The 24,177-nt window shown below is 42.5% G+C and overlaps 1 protein-coding gene across 2 annotated transcripts in view; it reads right to left on the bottom strand.

Annotated features, from left to right (window-relative positions):
- SERINC5 (serine incorporator 5) overlaps positions 1 to 24,177 on the bottom strand; it is a 119,568-nt gene that overhangs the window by 56,260 nt on the left and 39,131 nt on the right. The window contains exon 2 of one of the 2 annotated variants that reach the window (XM_036914167.2): positions 2,613 to 2,780. The exons of the other annotated variant lie outside the window; for it this stretch is intronic. Within the exon in view, the coding sequence (XP_036770062.1) occupies positions 2,613 to 2,780 (168 nt within the window). The remainder of the gene's footprint in view (positions 1 to 2,612; positions 2,781 to 24,177) is intronic. 2 annotated transcript variants of the gene reach the window in all.

Here is a 24,177-nt window from a genome sequence, read left to right as displayed (position 1 = left end):
AACATTCACAAGCGCCTCTGTGAGGCTGCAGGGCCACCCCCCTCTCCCTCCCTCGGCTCTGACCCCAGACCACATTGCACACACACCACTGCTGGGCACACCTCTCTAAACATCCCCAGCTGTTTCTGTGATGGCAGCTTCCTACTCAAGGCTCTATGCTGGCTCCCCATTTGCCCTCAGACCATGGGCAAATACCTCAGCTTAGCACAGAAATTCCCACAAGATTTCGCCTTTTTACCTGCCCACGTCTCCCCTCTGTCCTTCTACACATGCCTTGTCCATGTACTCTTCCCTTTTCTCCATCTACACAGCTTTGTCACTAAGATTGCCATCAGCCTTGGTTCTAGACACAACTGGGCCACTTAGAGCTGGAGACCTCCAGCAAGGTACTTCAAGATTCAAAGACTCAGTGCCTTAGTTTCCTCATCTATAGAGCAGGGATGACAGTCCGCACTGCTCAGGTAGAGTGCAGCAGTGAAGAACTGAGATGATACAGTTTGGAATAAAACCTGGCACATGGCATCACCCAATAAATATTAACAATTAAAATACTCATTATTATCATACAAGTCCCTACTTCTAAAAAGTCTTCCCCAGCAATACCAGTCACCATTTTCTGTTTCATAAATGTTCTATGAACACTCAAAAACTAGATACTGGCTGGAATTGTTAGGGACTATTTCATAGGGCAGATCCCTTGGAGGGTAATCAAATGTTAAAATTATTATGAAAGTCATATCTTAAAATACATACTAGTGGCTCCCAAATTACCCATCTCCATCTCTAACTCCAATGTTTCTGATGGGTTCACCACTAAGAGATACTATATATCTGTATAGTTTGAGATTTTGTTTCTTGGAACCAAAGCTTAATTCAAGACTGAAAACTTTCTAAAAGCTGGTTCCTACCACTCAGTACCACAGTGGATCTCAGGCCAATGCTTGTTGAATTTAAAGAGTACACTAAGTTACCTAAAAAATGAAGAGAGTAAATGAGATTAAGTGGACCTTTAGAATAAGAGTTAAAATTTTACCCATTTGCCTCAAATGCCACGGTAAGAGGAAAAGATTCGGGGCCAATCACCACCAAGATACAGGAAAACATGGTATGGCCCGGCGAGGCAGCCTTAGGCCTTGGTCTCGCTGCCTCCAAACTGCCAGAGCATGTCATGTAGCCTGCAGCACTTACTAATTTCTATTTTGTTTTCTGCCTCAGAAGACTTTATACCTGGTCTTCCAGATTATAAACTCCTTTCTCACAAGTCTGAATACCCCTTAGTTCCCTCTGCTGTCCCTTACCGAGTAGAAATCCAATGGTGAAACCAGGAGTATCTAGATTTCTCAAGTTTTGACAATTCAACTTTATTCCAGACCATTCAGCCACAATTATAAAAGCATTACCCAACAGAAAACTTCAAAGGGCCACTTTAACTAATGGATAGGAACACATCAAGTGCTTTTAAGAAAACGGTTGTTTTGAACACTCAAGTGTATTTAAAATAGCCTACAGTTTCAGCATAAAGGGGAGAACAAACACTTCTGCAGAGGTGCCCTTGGTGACATCATCTCCACTGGGAGGGGAGGGGAGGCTCCATAAGAGCTCCCCCAAAACCCCCATCACTGTGCTGAGCCCCAGGGAGACACTATTTGGATGGCAAGCCCTTCCTGTCCCCCTTTCCCTCTGCCAACAGCTGTCCTCAGGGAACACGCCTGCTGCATTTCCCAGCAAACTGTGCCCCTGATTGCAAGTCTGGCCCAGCCCTGTGAGACTGGTGCCCTAGTGGGTTCCTAGGTGGGTAAGTCTGACTCATTCTGGGGTTGGGTAGTAAGTAAGAAGCCCACTTCTCTGGAGATATGAGCCACACTGTCTCACCTCAGCTTTATGAGGATAAAGATCATATTAGCAGCTATCTGCTGACATTGCCATCTTTTTTGTTAATTTGTTCAGAACCTGGGAAGGGAAGTATTATTTACTGGGCTCCCTCAAAAACCCCAACACATACCCCCATAATCTGGCTGATGAAGAGGCCTACTATGGTGAAAGTCCAGAAAAATGTCCTGTATGTGTCCTCATCAGCTCGCACACCAGGCCCAATGTGTACATTGCCCAAGAAATGGCTGGAGATGATCCCTCATCCTTAAGGCACCCACCCTACAAGTGGAATGTCCAGAAAAGTGAAAACTACTCTGCAGCCCACTCCTCATTATCTGTGGGCTTATCTCAGCTTTATCATACTTGCCACATAGGCCAAATTAAGTGTGTGTAACAGCTGCTACTTGAGATACTGGCAGACATCTGTATGACAAGGGAAAGTACAAGTCTACAAGAAAAGACTATACACCTAATTAGGAACAGCTACAAGCAAGGCTAAGACAAAACACACAACCCTCTACAATAAAAGCATCAAACTGCATCTGTACTGAGATCAAGATACTGAACGGTTCACCTGCTGGGCAGGAAGCACTGAAGAGGCTTCAGGAAGGTTCAGTGAGAGCAAACACATACCCCAAACCACTCTAGGGTGGGAGAGTCCCACCTTCTGAATTGAATTTTTCCCACACACCTTCATTTACCATCAGAAATGGGAATAATTGAAAGAGAGGCAGACTTACGTGCTCTTTCATCTCATTAGCCACAGTTTCTGACATCATGATGCAGCAGAGGACGGCGACTAGAATGAAGTAGAGCGCATACATGACGCGCGTGCTCCGCGACTGCCGGATTTTGGGGCAGCAGCCACAGCAGAGGGAGCAGCCAGCAGACCCACAGCAGCAGGCCAACTAGAAAAGGAACACACAACATCCTCTTAGGGCCATTTCTTTACAAACCAATTCACTCCAAATCTCTGCAGATCGACCTGCCAAGCCACCATTTTTCTGGGCCCTCCTGCCTGTAGAACATGAAGAACAGTTTATTGTGAACAAAGCTCTGCCAGAATTCTCACACACTGTCTTCACGTGATAAGCACTGTGGCTTGGAAAATGGCCAATAATTGAACAGAAAAGGCACAGCTCACTGGAGGCACAAAATCATTACTCTTAGACAGAGTTCTGGAGTCGACTAAGAGTAAGAAAAGCAGCCAAGAACTAGGAAAAGGACAAAGGGAGGTGAGAAGAATGTAAAAAAAGGTGGATGCAAGTGAGGGATTTAAGAAAATCCATGAATCAAAGAATGAACTACGGACACCGAGGGGCATGTTGTGATGCAAAAGGCTACGTATGCTGCAGCCATAGTCCTTTGCAGGAAATACTGTGAGTGTAACTTAAAGCTCAAAAGGAATAGGTGCCTCTTAGAAGTGTATTGTTTACCCGAGCCCGAGGCCCACCTGCATCACTAAGGACACACAGCCTTTTACTTCAGACAACTGGATATCTTTATTGGTTTGGGCTTTACTGGTCAATGCAACTAGACATAATTTAGGAATATTGACTAAAATAGGGATGAATTTTCAGTTTTGGATCTGGTATTAATTTTTTTCTTTTTAAAGACTATGTTTTCAGAGTTGTCTGAGGTTTACAATAAAATTGAGAGGAAGCACAGAGATTTCCCATATACCCCTTACTCCTACACATGCATAGTCTCCCCCATTATCAATCATCCACCAGAATGGTACATTTTTTACCAAGGATGAACCCGCACTGGCTGGCACACCCTAATTACCCAAAGCCCACAGTACCTGAGGGTTCATTCTTGTTGTTGTACATTCAATGGATTTAGACAAACATATGACATATACCCATTGTTATATAATATGGAATATTTTCAGTGCCCTCTGAACCTAGATCTTTAGGGACACACAGGGCAATGGGGTAGTGCTGTTAAAGGTCCAGGCTCACAGTCATCCTGCCCAGGTTTGGTGCCTGGTTGTTCCACCAACAAACTGTACACTATAAACAAGTTATTTATCCTTTTAAGACTCAGTCTCCTCATTTGTAAAGTGGGGGTGGTAACAGTACTTATGCTTCTGCTATGTCCTGTAGGGGGCCTCATCGGACATACCTGGTGTCAGGAAGGAATTTCTATTAAGAAAACTGGGAATTTTACAAGAGACATTACTATAAACTGCAAATAACAACCAAACCTACATGTATTAACACTCGAGTCTCTATAAAACCTAAAACCTAACAATTCAATCTTCTGGTAATGATTTGGAAGGAAGTTCTTTGTATGGCTTTTCAAGACTTTGCATGGCTCAAAACAGGTATCAATTAGAATGCCACGCTATAAACATCACTTACAATGAGAAGAGAGAGGTATACTAGTATAATACAGGTATAAGACTGACACCCAGGTAAGAGAAAACAGGTTGTAATCGTAATGATGTTAGGACAGATCTTGGAAATGTAGTCACTTCCCAAGTCATTTCTTTTACTTTACAGAACTGCCATTGTTTGACCCTTTTGTCATTCTGTACTATTTCATCACTTCAAATTTTTGCTAATGTACTCTCCATCTTTTATTCAGTCTTCCAAGTCATCTTCAAAAAGACTCTTCTTGCCTCATAAAGCTAGGCCACTGCTTTGTAAGGTAAGCTATTCAACTTGGGCTGAGCTGAGAGATCACTCAAGTGGGATCTAGCACCCATACATATAGGTGTTCTTAGAGGCCACCTTTCTTTACAAGTCACTCACTCATATTCTCTATCGATTTGACTGACTTGTTTCTACTCTTATGCCCAAATCTCCCCAGCCAACTGACTTGCCCGGCTGGCTTTTCTCTGGGCCTTGCCTCCCTCCCTCTTCTGCCTCCCAAATTCTTTCCCAACTGCCTCCCTTACCGAGTGCTGACTTTTTAAATTCTATGGTCTTAAATAACCAATCTTACTGTATTTCAAATTCAAATGCAATAAACAAAGTATTTGAGAAGAGGTTAATGCCTCCCATCATAGAACTTTCCCACAGCAGAATATCTCACTATCTCCACAAAGGGTAAAAATAAACACACACACACACACACACACACACATATATATGTGAGTTTAATTGGTCATTTTAAGGGAGACAAACAGAGATAGAATGGATGCGATTAAGGAAAATGTGGAAAGAAAAATCATACTGGTTTAATTCTACCCTATCATTAAAGTCATGTATCATTGTATGGATCTGATTTTTCTAACGTTCCTTACTTTTCACTTTCAGTCTATATAATGCTTAAATATATATGCATACATATATTTAATATTAAACATACATTTAAATACATATGTATGTTTATATGTTTATACATATACACATGTGTATACATATACACACTACCTAATATTACAATCCAACAGCTGTTCTCTACTAACCTAAAAGTTATTTATCAACCACGCTATGCCAATAACCAACAGTACAAGTTCATTACCTTAAGCTAAACATTGATGTATACACCAAATGGAATTCAAAATACCATCCATGAAAGAAATGTCATGTTAGCATCCAGAAAATCTCACAGCCCCACTGTCTTACCACTTTTGTCTGGAAGAGCTTAATTTGGAATAAACAGGTTTACATCCAGCTCCTGCCACTTACAGCTTAATTACTCTGACCATATCACTCACACCGATCCTCACCTTCAATTCGCAGCCAGCCTAACTTTCAGGTCTGTCAAAAGCTTGGAGAGAAGTTTCAGCATTTTGTTAATATCCCTGACTCTAGAGGGTTTCAATCTTTCAGTGAACAAGTCAGAGCATTAAAAACAAATAAATGTAGAATGTACAACATCAAAAGAGAACCCTAATATAAACCAGAGCCATTTGTGATAAGGATGTGTCAGTGTAGGTTCACTGACTGTAACACATGTACCATGGGGGCCATTGATATGTGGGAGGCTATGCATGTGGAGGGGCAGGAGCTAACAATATGGGAAATCTCTGTACCTTCCTCTCAATTCTGCTGTGAACCTAAAATGCTCTAAAAAATAGTCTGTTTTTTAAAAAGCCAAATAAATGAAAAAACCTTTCCTCATTAATGGCTCAATATATGAATGCTAAGTTATAAGTCCAGGGAGAGGAAATCCCGGGGCAAAATACCTCTAAAAACCAAAACCAGTCAAAGGAAGAAATCAAGTTTAAAACCCATTTACTGCTCACAAACTGCAGTCCGGGACCTTCTCTCTTTCCTGCTCCAGCAGAAGCAAACCAGCCCTCCCCTCACCTCTCAGGCAGAGATAAGCCCTCCTGGCCCAAGTAATTACCCATTGATATGGAGATGAACTTCTCTCCACCCCTGAGGAATGATGCAAATGCACTAAAGCCATACTTCTTTTCACCTGATATGCAGATGTACTAAAGCCAGGCGAGATATTCTGAAAATATTATAATTTTACACACAGGCCACCCCTCCAGAAATCTCAACTTACAATTTACTCATTCCCCCTCTTCCGACCAATCTAATGACATACAATAGCAACAGCAATAAAATCTTGATAATCTTCAAGCCAGAGGATTCAGTCTATGCAGATTAAGTAAATGTACTTCACAGCACAATCTCTCACTAAGCACAAAATATGTTTCTACACTTGTTTACTCATTCATAACAACGATGCTAGATTGCTCACAAAACTTTTACCAAACATTAGATAAAGTCAAGCCTCTCTTTAAGCACTTTTTCTTGACAACAGCAATACAATCATGATAATTCTCAAGCCAGAGGATTCAGATAGATTCAAAGTCCCATGCAGATTAAGTCCAACGCTCCTCCAAACCAGCCATCACATGGCAGCTGCAGCCAGGGGGTGCATCCAGGACACAAGGACTGTAGAAGCAAATAACCATGATTGTGGGGGGCCACTTTGCTGTTATTCCAGGAATACACAGGAGGCCAGCTTCTGGTCCTTTTCCCCAAGGTGCAGGAAGAACCAGCCATTGCCAGTCCATGTGTTGAAATGTCCAGGGTCACATCCATTTTACTCCTAATTGCTGCACCCATCCTTGCAATGCATGTCCAATAAAGTTGGTACCTTGATTGCTCTCAATCACTGGTGACCAGCCATAGGCTGCAAAGAGACACTCTAGGCCCCTCTTGGTGGTTTGCTGATCTGCACAACATGCCGGGCACTCCTTCCGGGCTCGGCTGAGTTATTCAAAGGTCAATGGCAAGCCCCACCAACGGGCCCATATTGTCTTTTGCCCTGCATGCAACAAATGCTGATGTAGCCATTGGGCCACATCAAACACAGGCTTTCTTTCTAGCCAGGGCACCTGGGCCAACGTGTCTGCTTCATTATTCCCTGGGGACGCCAAAGGAAAATGGCCAGTCACATGATATACGGTAGGTATCTATGCCACGCCACTCCATGGCCTTTGGGTCCAGGCTCTCACCCACCCCGCGATGGGATAGGTGGTTATTACCTTGGTCAGAGCTGTTCAGGCGATGGGCTCCATAGCCAGCAAGGCATGGTACACAGCAGCCAGTTGCTTCTCTATCAAGGTGACCCGGACTTCTGCTCCTTTCCATAGCTGTGACCAGGCTCTGGCCAGCAGCAGGAGCAGCAGCAGCGGTGGTGGTGCCTTCATGACCACACGAGTGTAGACACATGTCTCTTAGCGTGAGCACCACTTCTCCCCATCATTTCTAGGGGCGGCCCTCCCAAAGGTCACACCCACTATAACAGATTTCGGATTCAGAGGAATCTGCCAACTGCGCTAGATGTAATTCTGGGGAAAGGAAATACTGGGGCATAATACCTCTAAAAACCGAAATCAGTCAAAGGGAGAAATAAAGTTTAAAACCTGTTCACTGCTTACAAACTGTAGTCCAGGACCTTCTCTCTTTCCTGCTCCAGCAGAAGCAAAACCAGCTCTCCCCTCCCCTCTCAGGTACAGACAAGCCTTCCTGGCCCAGGTAATTAGCCATTGATACGTAGATGAACTTCTCTCCACCCCTGAGGAATGATGCAAGTGCACTAAAGTCATACTTCTTTCCACCTCTGAATGCCAATTAATATGCAGATGTACTAAAGCCAGGTGAGATATTCTGGAAATATCACAATTTTACCCACATAAGTGAATAATGTATGATAAAGCTGTAATAGTAACACTCCTCAAACAAAAGAGCTGGCCACAGGGCCAAGTTCACAAGTTAAGTGTTGCCCTCTGACCTTCTCATACAAGATTATATCACAGAGACCATTAAGGGCTTTAATTTGAAGTTGCAGCACACTCTCCTTTTCCACAAGACATTATTATACACTCAAAAGGGAGGCAAGACAATCTCTCTGGAGGGCAATGCTTACAATCCTGGGTGCAGAGATTTAGGAATAAGGGTGTTCCTTACAAGCATGTAAACAGCCTTACTCTCTAGCTACATGGGGACTAGATAAATGAATAATGGGCTACCTACACAAAAGTGTAATTTTGGGTAAGTCAGTACTATGGACTGAATTGTGTCCCACCGCCCCCAACCCCTACCCAATTCACACATTGAAGTCCTAACACCCTTAGGATGTGACTATATTTGTAAATAGGATCCTTAAAGAGGTAATTAAGGTCAAAGAAAGTCATTGGAGTGGGCCCTAATCAGTATAACTGAGACCCTTTCATGACAAGGAGATTAAGACAGAGACACACACACAGAAAGACCATGTGAAGACACAAGAGGAGGATATCAAGTTTGCCAGCCAAGGCCTCCAGAGACCAACCCTCCTGAGCCCTCTATCTCAAAGGACCAGCCTTCAACAGTGAGAAATTTCTGTTGGTTAAACCACACAGCCTGTGGTACTGTTACGACAGTCCCAGTGAACTCATACTATCGGCATGCCCTAATTTTCTACGTATGTGCATTTCTGTATGTGGAGTATGTATGTGTACATACAATGACCACTAACACCAATTGTCTGTAGCGTGGCCTAGATGGAGGAAGGAAAAGACATCTACTTCTCACTTGCCTGCTCTCCTGTTGGAGTTTTTACTATGTGCATATATTACTCTACTGATTTAAAAAGAAAATAAAACTGTTTAATAAAAGTATCTAAGTGTGAAGATATTAATATAAAAGCATTTGTAAATGTGATACTGACTTAATGCAGTCTTTTTTCTTTCTGAAGAACTTACCCTTTCCCCCAAACACAGTGAAAAAGAAAAATCTCAAAGGGCCCTTTACAGCCTCCATCTACCTTCACCTGAGGTAACAGCATGAGTAGCAAAGGCTTTTCTAAGCAGAAGGCGCGCTGTCCTTGCTGGGGCAGAGTCAAAATGACAGGATAGGCTAGCTGCTCACTGGGGTCTAAGGTTGGGCCTCCTCACTTGGTGTTATTTTTCTCCTGTCTAAGGACCACCCGCCCCCACACACAGACACACACATCACAGTAAGGAAATCAGCATCTACCTCCTCCCTGCCACCCCATGGCCTTGGGCACAGGCAGACCTGTAGTAACATCCAGGTTCTGCTTCCATCAAATTAAAATCATAATTCCTTTCTTACCTAGAATTCCCAGCTGTCAACACCACCAGTTGAAAACATTTAAGAATTAAAAAGAAAGCAAAACAGATATCAGAATTGGCATGCATGCACACATAAAAGCATGCACACACACACATCCCCCATGCATCTGACTCACGAGAGCCCCCTTTCTCCCTCCCTCAAGTCATATTTTTCAGTTTCAAAAGGCCTGGGCTTCATTAAGCCCACGGTGACTAGGTGGGACAAACTGGTTGAAGTTCTCTGATCCAAGAACCAGAGGACCTAGATTCTAACTGTGTGGCTCCAGGTAAGCCACCTTCCCTCTCTGAGTCTTGGTTTTCCTCACTTGTAAACTGAATGAGTCAAGGAAGACATAGATGGTAGATAAAGGTTTCAATTTGCATTCAACTCATAGGCAGTTGCAGCCTGAAATGTCATGTTGAGGTGGGTTCTAATGTCTCAGCAGAGAGAATCCAATGATCAATGCGTCCCATCTGTCAGAGGCATAGTGGTATCCTGTAAGAGGCGATCTGACATCCCTACCTCCATAAATTCTTAATGTCAAAAAACAAACTATAAGAGGCAAGCACACTGACTTAGCCCCAAGCAAGCAAGAAAAATCAATGAAAAAGAGGAGCAAGAACTAAACAGCAGAGCAGTAAAAAGCCCTTCAAGCATTGCACAGGTAACGTAAACATCACTCTGCTTCTTCACAACTATTCTGCACAGCACAGTTCACATGGTGCAGCAGTGTGGTGACTCTGTCATCACACCAGCCCAGGCCTCACATTAAAACACATTCCCTTCCCTTCACTTAGGAAGGCAAAGTTGTTCACTGGACAGTTCTTCACAATCTTCCCAAATGTGCACCACATTTCTAGTTTCAGTGCTTTAGTTCTGGGAGGTGTAAGCTGCTTGACAATGTAGGAAACATTCATTCAGAATGACTTACTCCTCAAGAGTTCTGGATAGCCAAGTTGGCCTCAGGGCATCTAAACTAAGTTGCCAAAGTCAGGAAAACTTCAAATCTGACACTGCCCTTCATTCAGTCCCTTCCTGACTTGGAAATATAGGAGCCTTTGCAGAACTGAGTAAAGAAGACGTAAGTGATCTGTGTAAACTACAATAATTATAATACTGTCCCTTACTAGCAGTGTAAGATGGGGCAGCAATAGGGAAGTTGCTCCGAAATTGAAGCTGGTGAAGCTGTGAGCAGCAGAACCCAGACATCCCAAGGCATGCTAGGGGAAAGGAGCTTTATAACATCAAGGAAACAAAAACATGAAAGACATAAAATCAGGTTCAAAAGTTTTTATTAAACAGTGCTTTCTCTTCTGTAACAGACTTCCACGTCTTTCAGTAATATGCAATACTACTGATGCATATTAGTAGTATTTTTTTCCTTCCTTCTCCTTGGAGGTTTCAGGATTACCTATGAATCACCGGTGGTCAGCAGAGAGGTAATGAACAGTTGATTCTACTTAGACAGCAGTATTTATTGAAATTCTACACTTCACAACAAATATTCATAGCTCATTTTCCTCACTCTAAGCTCAGCAACAGCTTCCCGGTGAGTTTATATAGAGCTTTATTTCCCCTACAAGAAGGCAGAGGTAGTAGCAAATAACCTCTCATCACTATGATGCCGGGTGCTGTCCTTCAGTCACCAAGGCGTGAACCTCACCCCTCCACTTTCACCTGTCCCCATCTAAAACAGCGCCTGAATAGAGGAAAGCTAGCAGTTCTCCTGGTCGGCTGCGCCTGCTAACAGAAAACAAGGCAGGAGGGAGACAACTGCCTAAGCAGCAAGAACCAAGGAAGCCAAGCTCACTGTACTCTTGGTAAAACACATCGCCACACAAAGACCCTGCCCAGGCAGGGAGAGCTGCACCTTGCAAGGCACAATTCACCCACGTGTGCAAGACTGTGCATGTTCCCGATGGTGCTAGACACTTCCACCCTCCTTGAATCCTGACAACATGGTCACCACCCCTGCCCTTTGAACCCCCTTAAACCATTCCCATTCACCCCTTTTGGGGAGTAAGTGCCTTCAGAGCAGGAGCTCTTACCTCTCCATTCCTTGATCAAAGAATAAAAGCTTCTGCTCTGTGGAACTTGGTCTCTTTCTCTTGGAGTGAGCAATGCTGGGCCCCTTGTTGAGGCCCAACCCCTCAAAGACAGTAACACTTTATTGGTAGCTATGCAAGGGAACGATGTGACTTGAAAGCTAGGAGAACAAGAACACACAGTTCCTCTGCTCAATAAAGGAGCAGTATCTTATTACACAACAAATAAAGTTGGCAGTTCCTAATCACAAAATGATTTTGTTTTAGAAAACTCAACATATGTTATACATGTGCTAGTAGGTTGGTTTGTTTGGGGCTTACAGTGGATTTCTCCCATACAAAAGAAACAAAGGGCAACATATTAAAGCTTACTCATTTTATAATAATATTAGCTAACACTTATTAATCTCTCACTCTCTGTAAGGTACAACTATTATTATCAGCAATTCTCTCTCTCTACTTTATAGAGATGAGTGGAAGGCAAAGAGAGGTTAGGTGATGTAAGGTCAGGAAGCCGGTGAGTGGTACAGCCAAGACCGGAGTCTGGTAGCCTCCCTGTCATTCTGCTCTACTTACTGCTGGCACAAATAGGGTGAAGAGGACAGACAACACTGGACTGAAACCTTGGTTTCCCACAGAAGGGAAACTGGCTGCATGTGAAGGAGGCAGCAAGAGAGGAACCAGTTTTACTCCCCTGCCCTTGGGAGTACAGTGAGCACTGAACAAGTATCTGAAGACAGCATCTCCCTTTCTGTGATCTTCCATCTCTCCCAGGCAACCTATGGCCTCAGTGGCCCTGGATGGCCTCTATTACAGAGAGCCCTGCCCCTGGCAGTTCAGTCAAGTCACCCCAATCACCAAGCTCCCTACATCACTACCAAGTCCTACATCACATTAAAAGCACTATTACTAATCCTGTAGAAATAACCCGGCCATTCACTCACTCAACTAAAATCTATTATACTAAAGACTTACTATGTGCAGTGTTAATTCCTGGGAATGCAACAATAAACAAGAGACCTTGTTTCTATACTAACTAAGCAAAAATACAAAGATATACATAAGAACAACCAGCTGTGTACTGTTCAGAAGAAAGAAAGGAGACGTGAGTGTTCAGTGAAAGAGTCCTGATCACTGACATTAAGGTACATTCACATTATTGAATACAATGTACCCACTAAGATGATTAGACAGATCATACAGAAGAATTACTGCCATGGAAAGATGTCCACATTGTATTAACTGAAGATGGTTACTAACTTAATGGTATAGAGTGTGATAGCATTTGGGGTAAAAATAGAACAGACATAGATTGGCAGTAACAAAAAACAATCTAGGAGGATATACCTATGTGTTAATAATAGTAAACAGAGTTCTGGGATGATGAGTGACTACGCTTTTCTGTATTTTCTGAACTCTTTTCAACAAGCACAGATCTTATAATTAGGAAAACATTACAAGTTTCTATTTTGGAAGGAAACAAAACAACGTTCCTATTCTACTTCATAGACAGTAAGTACTCAAATATTTGCTACATGGATGAGCCAACAAATAATTGAAATCTTCTTCAGCTATGTGATTGGTAGAAAACAACCAGAGTGAACTATCACTGGAACTGAGGCATAAAACTAGAAAATTCATAATGTGCCTTTAACAATGGCTAAGATGGTAAATTTTCTGTGTTTTTTTAATCACAATATAAAAACAAAATTCCTTAAACCCTTGTAATATTTTTTGAGTTTAACTGATATAAACTAATGTAGAATTTGTAAAGCAAATAAAAATAAAATGAGAAAAAGTAAACAGATACTTAAAAGTTCAAGGAGTTAAAGAAGCTATGCATTTGCCTGGCCTAGGTATTAGCTCATACTTCCTTCACAGCAGTTTCCGAAGTTTTTCTCTTTTGAGTTCAGAGAATCCCTTTAAATGCCAAGGTTTTCACAATCATTGCCATAATAACCCTGGCAACAGGATTTTGGGGGTTTGTCAGAAAGGACTTGCAGACAGGTGGCTTCTTGGGAATGCAGGTTTCAGCATACTAGAGCATTTCTATGAAAAGCACTGAAAAGGGTCAATGTCCCTCCTTAAATGGCACTTAGTACCCATGGCCCCTGGGGTGGATCTGATCTCAAACAGGCAAGGACAGGCTACGAATACACACGCAGCCAGCAGAGGCTTCTGGGCTACGACAGGACCCAGACAAAACTGTTCTCACTGGGGGTCTCTTTCTCACAAGGTTAGGGTAACTTGGCACCAAAAGCATGTCACGCAAGCTCTCTGTTCTGACAGCAGCTGGATTCTTTGAATCATTCCATCACACCACTGCTCACTTAGGTATCTTTAAAAAATAGTACACATGAAATATTTTAGAAGGTTGGTGGAAAGAAATCTGTAAGGTTTAAGGTTAAAAGGTAAACTACTCAACTTTCTGGAAGTTCAACAGAAAACAAGCATTTCATTTCTGGGAGGCAGACCATTCAGAGCACAGTGTCAATTTAGAGCACTGTGACATCTGGGGCCATGTAAATCTTCGCTGGGGGCTGTCCGGTGCCCTGTGGGAAGTTTAGCAGCATCCTTGTCTTCAACCCACTAGATGCCAATAGCACCTCCCTCCTTCTCCCTCACAATGGTGACAATCAGGAACACTGCTGCGTGCTTTGTCGAGAAGCACTGACTTAGGAGTTAAGAGCAAGAGCTACGGAAACAGGCCGTGTCTGGGTTCACACCCAAACCTGAACACCGTCTGGTGATGAGGCCTTGGACCAATTCTTCATTACCTTGTATGCAAAATGGGAATGCAAATACTTCGAAGACTATTATAAGGATTACATAACACAATTCAGGAAAAGTTCTTAGCACAGAGTACTCAAAAACAAAAAACAAAAATATCAGCTATTCGTCATGGACATTGTCACTGTCGTTGTCATCTCCCTCCTCCCAGGATGCCCGCTCTCCTCAGCCAACCGGGTCCATCTGGAAAGAGGCAAAGATGGGATTCTATCATTAACACCTGACTTATAACAGTGTTTTCATTTTCTGCTCTAACATGGGTGGTAAATGAATCTGTTGAAGGAAAACACTCTCAGAAATAAAATGCCTGAGATCTGAGCCAGAAAGGCATCCCAGCAATTTGGGAAAAAAATGTTCCATGTGTGTAGAACTTCCCACACACCTGAAAGCTAAAGCAGAAAAGGGCCAAGAAGGATGAGTTAAGCAAGGTCTAGGGGGAAAAAAAAAACGTGTAAGAAAATGAAATCTTGGAATTCAAAATGGAAAAGTCTAGGATAATGGGAAGAAAAGTGCGCATTCAGTTTAAACCATTTTTTAAAGGTAGTATTAAACCTTCTCATCAAAATTAAGAGGGAAAAACTGCTTATTCTACTTTATAATAGCTTAAAATTCGCCTGATTGTGTCATGGAGATACTGCTGCAAAGGAGAAATCTGCCAAGCCCTTTCCAAGAGGTGCTTTATACCAGCCCAATCTCTAAACCTTGCCAAGCTGCAGAATGTTTCTCAGGCCAGTGACGGAGGCCACAAAGCTAACTAATGCAAGCACGCTCTGGGATAGAGAACAGAAATGAGGTTGTTTCATCAGCTCACAGTTCAACAGAGCTCAGGTGCACCAGCAATTTCAAGGGGTGAGCAGTGCATCCCTTTCCCCATTAAATGAAATTCTATGTCAACTATAGGGTATAAAACATGGATACACTATAATACTACAAATGTACTTATATATTCATACAACAAATTTTTATTGAATGCTTACTAGTGACCAGGCACTTTTTTAGGAGCTAGTAGTACAGTCCCTGCCCTCATAAAGCTTACATTGTAGTGGATTTCTATCAAACTCAGCATCCAAAAAATTCTACCTAACATCTAGGTTGAAAACCTCTGATCCAGTCCAGTCTTTCATTTTCCTTATGTGAAAATATTAAGTGATTTGGCTCAGGAACAAATGTAGTGATGGGCATCCATGGACCAGCAAAACAACAAAAAAAAACACCAGTTGAAACAACTCAGCATCTGGAGGGACAAGCTAGTAACCCAGCCTTGGGGTCCCATGCTTCTCTATCTGTAGTATAATAGACAGTAAAAGCAACTAAAGGCTGAAATGACACTCTGTTGACCTGAGTAAGAGGCAGGAAGTGTCTAAGTGTGGTACATTTTGCAAAGTTCAATCACAAGACAGTTATAGTGAAAAGCTGGCACAAGATGAGTTAACTCTGGGATGTCACCAGAACTGAACAACAGACTATGGCTGGTAAATGTCCAACCTCCTGGCTCCCTGATGCACCTCCCTCCCCACTTCTGAGAAGCAGACAGCAGAAAATCCCTTCCCTGATCCCACAATATCACCCACGGGCAGGATCAACTATGGCACTCTCCTTCCCCACACCACAGAAAGGGGTCAGTACTCAAAAGGCGCCTCTGTGACCCACTGCTGGTGACAAGATGCCTCTCTGAAGGTTAGTCTTGCTCCAGTAGGTCTGTGTCAGGAAAAACTTGCACACACCACCTACCTTAGGTTTCTAGCAATCAGATTTCATTTAATTCTATTCTTTACAATTCAGAAAATGCCCAATAAATGGTGACATTTCAAACCTGTGTTCACATAAATGAATAGATAAATTGGAAACAAAAATGTCAGACAATGGTTCTCTGGTTTGGAAAACCTGTGGCCATGCCTGGATGGCACCAGGACGCAAGGGCGGGTGCAGGAAGGATGGCCCACGCCAGCTCAGACCGCCTGGAGGGGAGCGCACGGCCCTTCCACAGGGTCATCCTCGCCCCTCTCCCTCACTCCATCTTTCTGGATGAAAGCCTGGGGCCAACATGAAAGGTCCTGGTTTAACAGCTTTGTCTTTGAGCTGAAGTAAAGCTGCACTGTTTTCCTACAGCTGAGAAAACACTTTCTCACAGTGAATTTCACCATTCATCATTGGTTCCCTCAAAACTTCAGGAAATCTTCTTTCCAGCTATCTCCTTTCATCTTCAAAGTTCACCTCCTTCTCCCACTAGCTTGAAGAGGGGAGCACTGAGGAGGTGTGCGCCTTGCCCCCATGCAAATACCCACAGCTAACAGCTTTTTTCAACCAAGTGCTCACTGCCCAACCACCCAGTGGATTTTACCAGACCCCTCTACTCTCTTCTGAACCAGGTCCTCATGGCAAGGCCAGCTGGCACAAAGCCCTAGGCAGCGTTTGTGAGGATGCTTCCACTCAGGTACAGTCTGCCTCAGTGGCACCACCTGGCATAGACAACCATCACACACATGCAACTCCGCCCTGCAACACCTCCTGGCTGCAAAACCTGTTAGTATTTTGAAAATACAGTCACAAAAGGAGCCATTACCAAATGAAGGAGCCCACAAATCGTATTTTCTCCATCAAAATACCAACAGAAATGAGAATATCCTATGCAAGGAAAAACCTGCACAACTTCACCTTGTTTTTTATTCATCAGGGCATATGGGGCCAGGCAGAAAGGAGTCTAAGGAGAGGGTTCCCGGGTGTATTATTTTTAGCAACCTAAGTCACTCATGTTGGGAGTTGTGTTTCCTTTGTTTTTTAAAACTGTAAAGAGAGGGCTCTTAGATCAGTCCTAGACTGTGAAGGACAGTACCCCCACAGCAAAAGCAAACACAATGGCCCACAAAGCTAGGCTGGCACACACGTTAAGTGAACTGTATTGGGCTGCAGGGTAACAGGCCCAAGGGGTAGGAAGGTCAGGAAATGTACCTCAATTGTTACTTGTTCAGTCGCACCCAGTATTTCTCCAGTCAGCTGGGTGGAGTGGATGCTGGACTGAGTATAGGGCCCCTTTGAAGATTCTGATCGGCCTCCACCCTCCTTCCTCCCCCAGGGAAATCCAAGGCCTGGTGTTCAGGGAGCCGCACGGCAGAGTACGGCAGGTTGGGGCCAGGCAGGGCAGGCAGAAGGCGCTGCCAGCCTCCAGGGAGAGAAAGGAATCAACAGCACTAGGCCTGAGCTTCCAGACAGGAAGCAGAAGGGTGAAGGCAGAGGGCAATAAAGTAGGAAGCAACTAAAAAACCTTTCTGGCCCCTGACTGGGTGGTGGTGGGAGGGGCGGCCTGGGGAAAGTGAAGAGCTTGCTGGAGGGCAGAGAAGAGCAGGTTTGGTGGGAATGTGGGTGTGAGCACAGGACACTGAAGAAGAGCTGGTGTCTTGAGAAGCCTAGTTGTGGGGATGGAAAGAGGAGGGAGGAAGCTCCCCAAACAGACCAGCCTGGAGCAGAACACAAGCAGAATGCTTCACAGCAAAACAGAGTACACTCAGCAAATTCTAAAGCACCCCAGGTCAATGGTGTCCCCCAAGTGTGGTTCATGGGCCAGCAGCACAGGCATCACTCCCACCCCAGGCCTACTGACTCAGAATGGGAACCTGCATTTTAATAAGCTCCCCAGGTGATCGATGGCTGCTTCTAAGTTCCTACGCAAGCTCAGGAAACTACGGCCAGAGCTTTCCTTCTGCAGTGGCAGGGCCTCCCATTCTGAGACTGAAGCAAGCCAGCAGCAGTAGGTGTGTGTTTCAACCACACCTCTACATAGCCCTGTGTTTACTTGCTGGTGGAGCTTTTAATAATGTACGTAACTGTGAATCTTTATGTTGTATACCTGAAACCAATATAATATTGTTCATCAACTGTACCTCAATTAAAAGAACAGTCCTGTGTTTAAAGATGACATTCCAGACACCACGTAGCAAGTTTCCCAAGCTCTTCATTGAGGACACCTCAGTGATGGCTGATGGACCCAAGTTTCCAGTGGGATCAAACACTACTTCAATATAACAAGATAAAGGAATTTTGGCAGACTAGTATGCGGTTTCTAAAAATACGCCTTTAAAATAATTTAGGATGAAAAAATGTTGACAGACATCCTTGGGAAAAGAGAAAACATATACACTAAAATATTAACAAAGTGTGATGTTAGATGATCTTTATCTGTCCTTTTTCCAGATTTTCAATATTAGTATGAATTTCATAAGCTTTTTAAATTATGTGAGAAGTATGCAAAATTTAATAGGTGAAGAGTCAAGGTGACCCAGACAAAAGTTAAAAAGCCCATTTAATTTGCTAACTTCCACATATGCTTTGACTTGCTGTCTATCTTATTTATTGTTGAGTAAATTAAAGAACAAGACAACCTTGGCAAAAGTCAAAGAATATCAGAAGAGAGGAAGTACCATGAGTTTTAAGGATAGCTTTCATACAAATGGTCCTAACCTCTCTCTGCCCAGGGTAAGCCTCTCTTGGGCACTGCTCTGGTATGAATACCCCTGAAAAAGCAGCATCCCACCGAGCAACCATAGGTGGGCCATGTTCTGAGGTGATTCCACAGTGACAGGACAAGGCTCTACCAATTCACCATCTCCAACCTCTCATTATCACCAGCACGTTCAATGTCTTAGGAGACTTGAGCATTTGATATGGTGACCCTAGGGCAGGGATTTACTCTTTAAGAACAAAACTGGGACACATAGGGACCAGACCCAAAACTGGAGCCTCATCTGCTCCAACCCATGAGCTCATAATTACAGCCCAGTCCTTTCACCACTCCCATGTCAGGTGCTGGATCAAGAGATCACTGAAATTAAACCATAGTCGATTTCTCCTGATTTGCAGGAACAAAATATAGTATATTACTTCTTTATTTTCTGCCCCTCCCAGGGCTAGCTAATTTCCAGAGAAAGCAAATTACTCCCAGGTGAGTACATCTTTCATATGCAAATGAACCAATTCAGGACCCAATTTCTAGACCACACTCCAGTTCTCTTCTTCTGGGCCCCTACACTCCCAGGGGCAGTATTTCTCTTAGGCAGTATATCCTTAACCAACTCAGGGCCAGGTACCAGACAATTAGAGACCTCACTATACCCCAGAGCCCACTGAAATTACTCAAACTAGCCAATTCTAAACCTGTTTGCCCTGCCTAGCCTTGCCTTTCCCAAGGGAACCACAATGAAGGTTCCCACCCATGCTTTCCTCTCACTCTTTCTGCCTCCTGATTAACCTTGGCGCTTGTCCATGTGGCCCTGCATGGCAGGGGTGTACCCCTTCTTCTTGGAGTAATAACAATCTTTTCAGGAGCAGTTGTCTCTTAATCTGTTAGCTTCACCATACCTGAATAATAAGAAACTTTAACACGTACTTTTTCCATTTCAAAACATACCCCCCAAATGGCTTCATTTTCTCAATTTTCACTTTTTTAATACCAACATTTTCCATAAGCCTTCACCCCCTGCTCCCAATTATGTATGGGTGGATGGCAACAGAAAGGATGCATCACAAGTATTAATTGAAAACTAGGAATCAGAAGATGATTTTTAGCTTGCTTTTTCATGAACAGACATGCTTGGGACTTTATAGGGCATATACAGCAAACCCTACATAGTTCATATTGCTAACTTTCTCATGGTACTCATTAAAGAACACCATGCTTTAACAAAAAAATATCCCACACCAAGAACAAGTTTGAGAGTCAATGTTCTAACCAAATTAAAACTCATTTTACAGACTAAATTCCTAGTACCCTTGAGGCACCCAGAATAACTTGAAGCATTCCAGAGTATGAAAAATAAAACAAAAAAAGTAGTTGTCAGGAATCAATGGAAACCTGAAGATATAACCTTTAATGATACAACTCTCCACTCAACTCTCCACTCAACTATAACATAAGAAGACTCGATGGGTAGACGTTTTAGCCAAGGTCCATCCTCCCAAAGAAGGCAAGGGAGAAACTGGGGAAATATAAAGAAATCAGGGTAAAGTTAAGTGACTAGCAAAAACAAAGAAAAACAGAAGCAACAGCTACTGACGAGCTTGTGCCAACACAATTTATCGAGCACCTATTATGTGCAACATATGTTACTAGATTCTTTATATACATTACAAAATGTAATGTTCATCATAACCATATGTTATCATCGATATCTATTATAGAAGAGAAAGTTCATCAAATAACAAAAACAAACCTACTAAATGGAAGAATTGGGATTTCCGCCTCAGTTGGGTGTCTCCTAAGTCCATTTCTTTCCACTACTCATACCTAATTATCAGTGCAACATTTTTTTGCCCCCCACCCGCACCCCCGCCCCATGCCAGGGATGGTGGTGGAGCAGGAACTAAACACTGCCTCTGCTAGTTTACACAATGCCTTTCTCTGCAAGTTAGAAAAAGGCACAGCTTGAGCAAGCAGCAGGGATTGGGTATCAGCTCTCACCTGCCCTCTCAGTTGGTTACCTTTGTGCAGTATACAAACTGTGCAACCTTATGTGGTAGCCCTGATGCTAATGCTTCCCTAAGCTGCCTTATTAACTGCTTAATCCTCCTGTCTGGATTAAGTTCCTCTTATATAAATTTTCTTAACTCCATAAAACTCATCATACTGGAATTAGGTATCTTGGGAATAATTTATTTAAAATCTGCCCCCCAAACTAGACTCTATATTCCATCAAAGACTGTCCACCTTGTTCTAGGCTGTATGTGGCTCTGTGGCTACCCTGGTGCCTGCAACAAAGAGGGTGTTCCGTTAATATTTGTTGAATATTTCAGGAGCTCACTCTCTACCAGGAGAGATATGCCTCTTGGTTAAATAACTATGACATGGAATGGATAGGCACAGAGATAAATGGAAGATGCAGCCCAAAGAGAGAGATGTCACTTCTAGCTAAGGTCATACAAGGATGCTCACAGACAGCTAGTGTGTAATTATTTTATCTTGTTTTTATCATAATGAAATATTTTTTTTTACTGGAATATAGTTAATATACAATATTATATTGGTTTCAGATGTACAACATAGTGATATGATAATTACATACATTACTAAATGCTTGGTGGTGTTTGTTTTTGCTTGTTATTAGCCCAAACATCTAGCACAGACCAAAGGTAAATATAAAAACATTACTACCATCTCACAAGAGGCTTCTTAATTTTTCTTTTTCCTTTTGGAGATTAAAATGGCAGGTAGGCCCACTATGAGATGAGTAGAACTGTGTGAGGTCTATGTTCCAGGGGCTAGTAACCTCATTTCATACACTCACAAAAGCTGAACTCTTGGCTGAGCTGCACTCCCCTAATGAGGCTGCTCTTCCATTCTCACACTTCCATCAAAGTGTAACACTTTGGCCACTATGACACGAACTTTCTCTCATTCTGTCCTGATGACCACCCTATATGACAGGCACAAAGAAAGTATTCTTCCCATTTTAGAGATGAATGTAAAGCCTCCATAAATTACATTACCATGGGAACTCACTTCTAGTCAAACACAGCACCCTGCAAGGTCAAGTACAAGTAATGAGCAGCAAAACCTTAATGGGGCAAAGATAGAGAGAAGACTGGTAACAGCAGAAAAGACACAGACAGCAGATTTGCTACCTCATCACTGCCCTGAAATACAGGGTTATTCCAGGTACATGTGTAACATGCACTCACATATGCACATGTGTATATGCACACCCAAGAACAAACCAAGCTCCAGACACAGACCAAAGCCCCAGAGTCCCAGCCCTACTTCAGAGTGACCAACTGTGCAGCCAATTCCACAGTTCAGGAAGGGAGAGAATTATATACTGTGCTGCCATCAAAACACTGAAAATTAAAGACGGGAGCATCTTAGGCAACCAGGGAGAGGTTTCCACCCAGTACTCATTATAGTAATAGCTACTTACCATTCCTTAAACACTTCCTCTGTATCAAGGCACTACACTAGGGTGCTCACCTGAGTTTCCAATTGTAAAGCCCATCAGGATTCCAAAACCTGTTTTTACATCACCACAGCTCCAAGAGACCTGCCGTACACTGTTTTGAAACCTCCTCTATGAGCCTCCATAGAGAAACATAAAATCAAGAGCCCCTAAAGCAGGTGCACATACATCAAGCCTGAGGCAGTCACAGGAGTCCACTGGACCTCCATTATACTCACCTGCCCTCACTGGGCGCTATTTCAAAGGTCTGCTGAGAACACAGCTACACCCTTCAGCCCCAGAATCATTCCAAAAGACATTCTTCATTCTTCTTCTTAAGATCCAGCAGGGCTAATGCCATTTTTTTAAAAAACAGAAAATTGTGTTGTGTGTTTTCTGGGTGCCAGGCAGTGTCCTGAGTTCTTGGCAGATTCATTTCACCCTCACTCCCCATGAGACAAATACTCATTTACTGTTTTTTCATTGCTATTTTTGCCATTTTTTCTACAAATGGAAAGTATTTCTTAACATTTTTTGGCACAAAAATGTACTACTTTTATAATTAGGAAAGAATTTATAAACTATACTGCCTTTGAAAATTGATAGTAAGACAAAGTAATAAGTAGAGATAAGACATAGAGAAAAAGGAAAAAAGAATGTTTAGTCCATTTTTTGACACATGAGAAAAGTGAGGGGAACAGAAGTAAAGTATCTCCTAAGGTGCTGAGGTGTGAACTCAGCCACCTGGGTCCTGCAACCATGACACAAAGTTCTGTGGTGTCACCTCTAAAATGGAGCAATCATCAAGAGTGGCTGACATACATTCACAATAACTTTATGTTCTACAGAGAGCGATGATGTTTAATAGTTTCTAGCAGTTACTGTGCACTCCAGTTAAAAATATAGACCCTAAGCATAAAATGGAGCGATAACTTCATTTGGCACTTCTAAGCATCATAAAATCCTACCCATAATCCAAATCTCCCTTTATCATGTCTTCTTTCAACTGTTTAGTAAAAAAAAGAATCATTCTCTACAATTCTGCATGAAATGTACAATTTACATTTTTCCCAACACTAATATTAAAATATCTTCCACTCTAAGATATTCAAAAAGATCATTCCAAATGCATCAAAGTTAAAAATTACAAGATTCAAAAGCAAAAGACAGAAAACAAAAATTATACTCAGGCTTAAAGCAAATTTTTTGTTAATTTAACATTTTGGGATCATCTTTTTTCAGAGACTGCATAAAACAAAATAGTTTTTGGACCACGCTTTGAAGTTATCAAATATGAAAAATGACTAATGGAAACAGACAAGAATTTGAACTCATCTACATTAAACATTCATTGTTTAAGTCAACACTAGGAAAGGGTAAAAGTAAACAACAGAAACTTGCTCTCCAATGTAACTAGATTCTCCTGGCCAGTGAAGCAATACAAAAACACAGACTTGTTATGATGGGAAATGTCTGTAAGGATTACAGGAAGTCAGACATGTGAAGTGCTTAACCCATGTGCCTGGCACATAATCAGTGCTCTGCAACAGCTTGAAGAAATTCCATTCCATTCAATACAAGGTTACTTAATCACTCTGTGCTTTGATCACCTTATCTACAAAATAGATAAAATAGTAGTTCCTGTATCATAAGATTATTAGGATGGAAAACAAATTCAGATTACTTAAAACAATGTCACTGACTAACATTGTTCTTAGTGCCCTCAAAAAGGAAGCTCAGGCATTTTAGCAGGCTGAGATCTGAACCAAGTTGCTCTAATGCATCCATTATCTCTTTTCCTCAAACTCAACTAGAGCAGACACTTAGGGAGATGTACACGGTTACCAGCTCTCTTCCCAATGCTCAAGGCACTTGTAGCTTTAGTATTCCCATCCTTTCACTCAAACCTCACATCGAAACAAAAACATTCCCATTTATATTTCTAGTTGCCAGCTTTTCCCAAAGCACTTGAGGAGTAGTTTTAAAACTAACAAATCATAACAACACAGCAACTTCAGG

Source organism: Manis pentadactyla, chromosome 2, assembly GCF_030020395.1.
Source record: "Manis pentadactyla isolate mManPen7 chromosome 2, mManPen7.hap1, whole genome shotgun sequence".
NCBI classification, from domain to species: Eukaryota; Metazoa; Chordata; class Mammalia; order Pholidota; family Manidae; genus Manis; species Manis pentadactyla.
The sequence above is the reverse complement of the archived record's forward strand: the minus strand, read 5'-3'. Positions and strand labels throughout refer to the sequence as shown.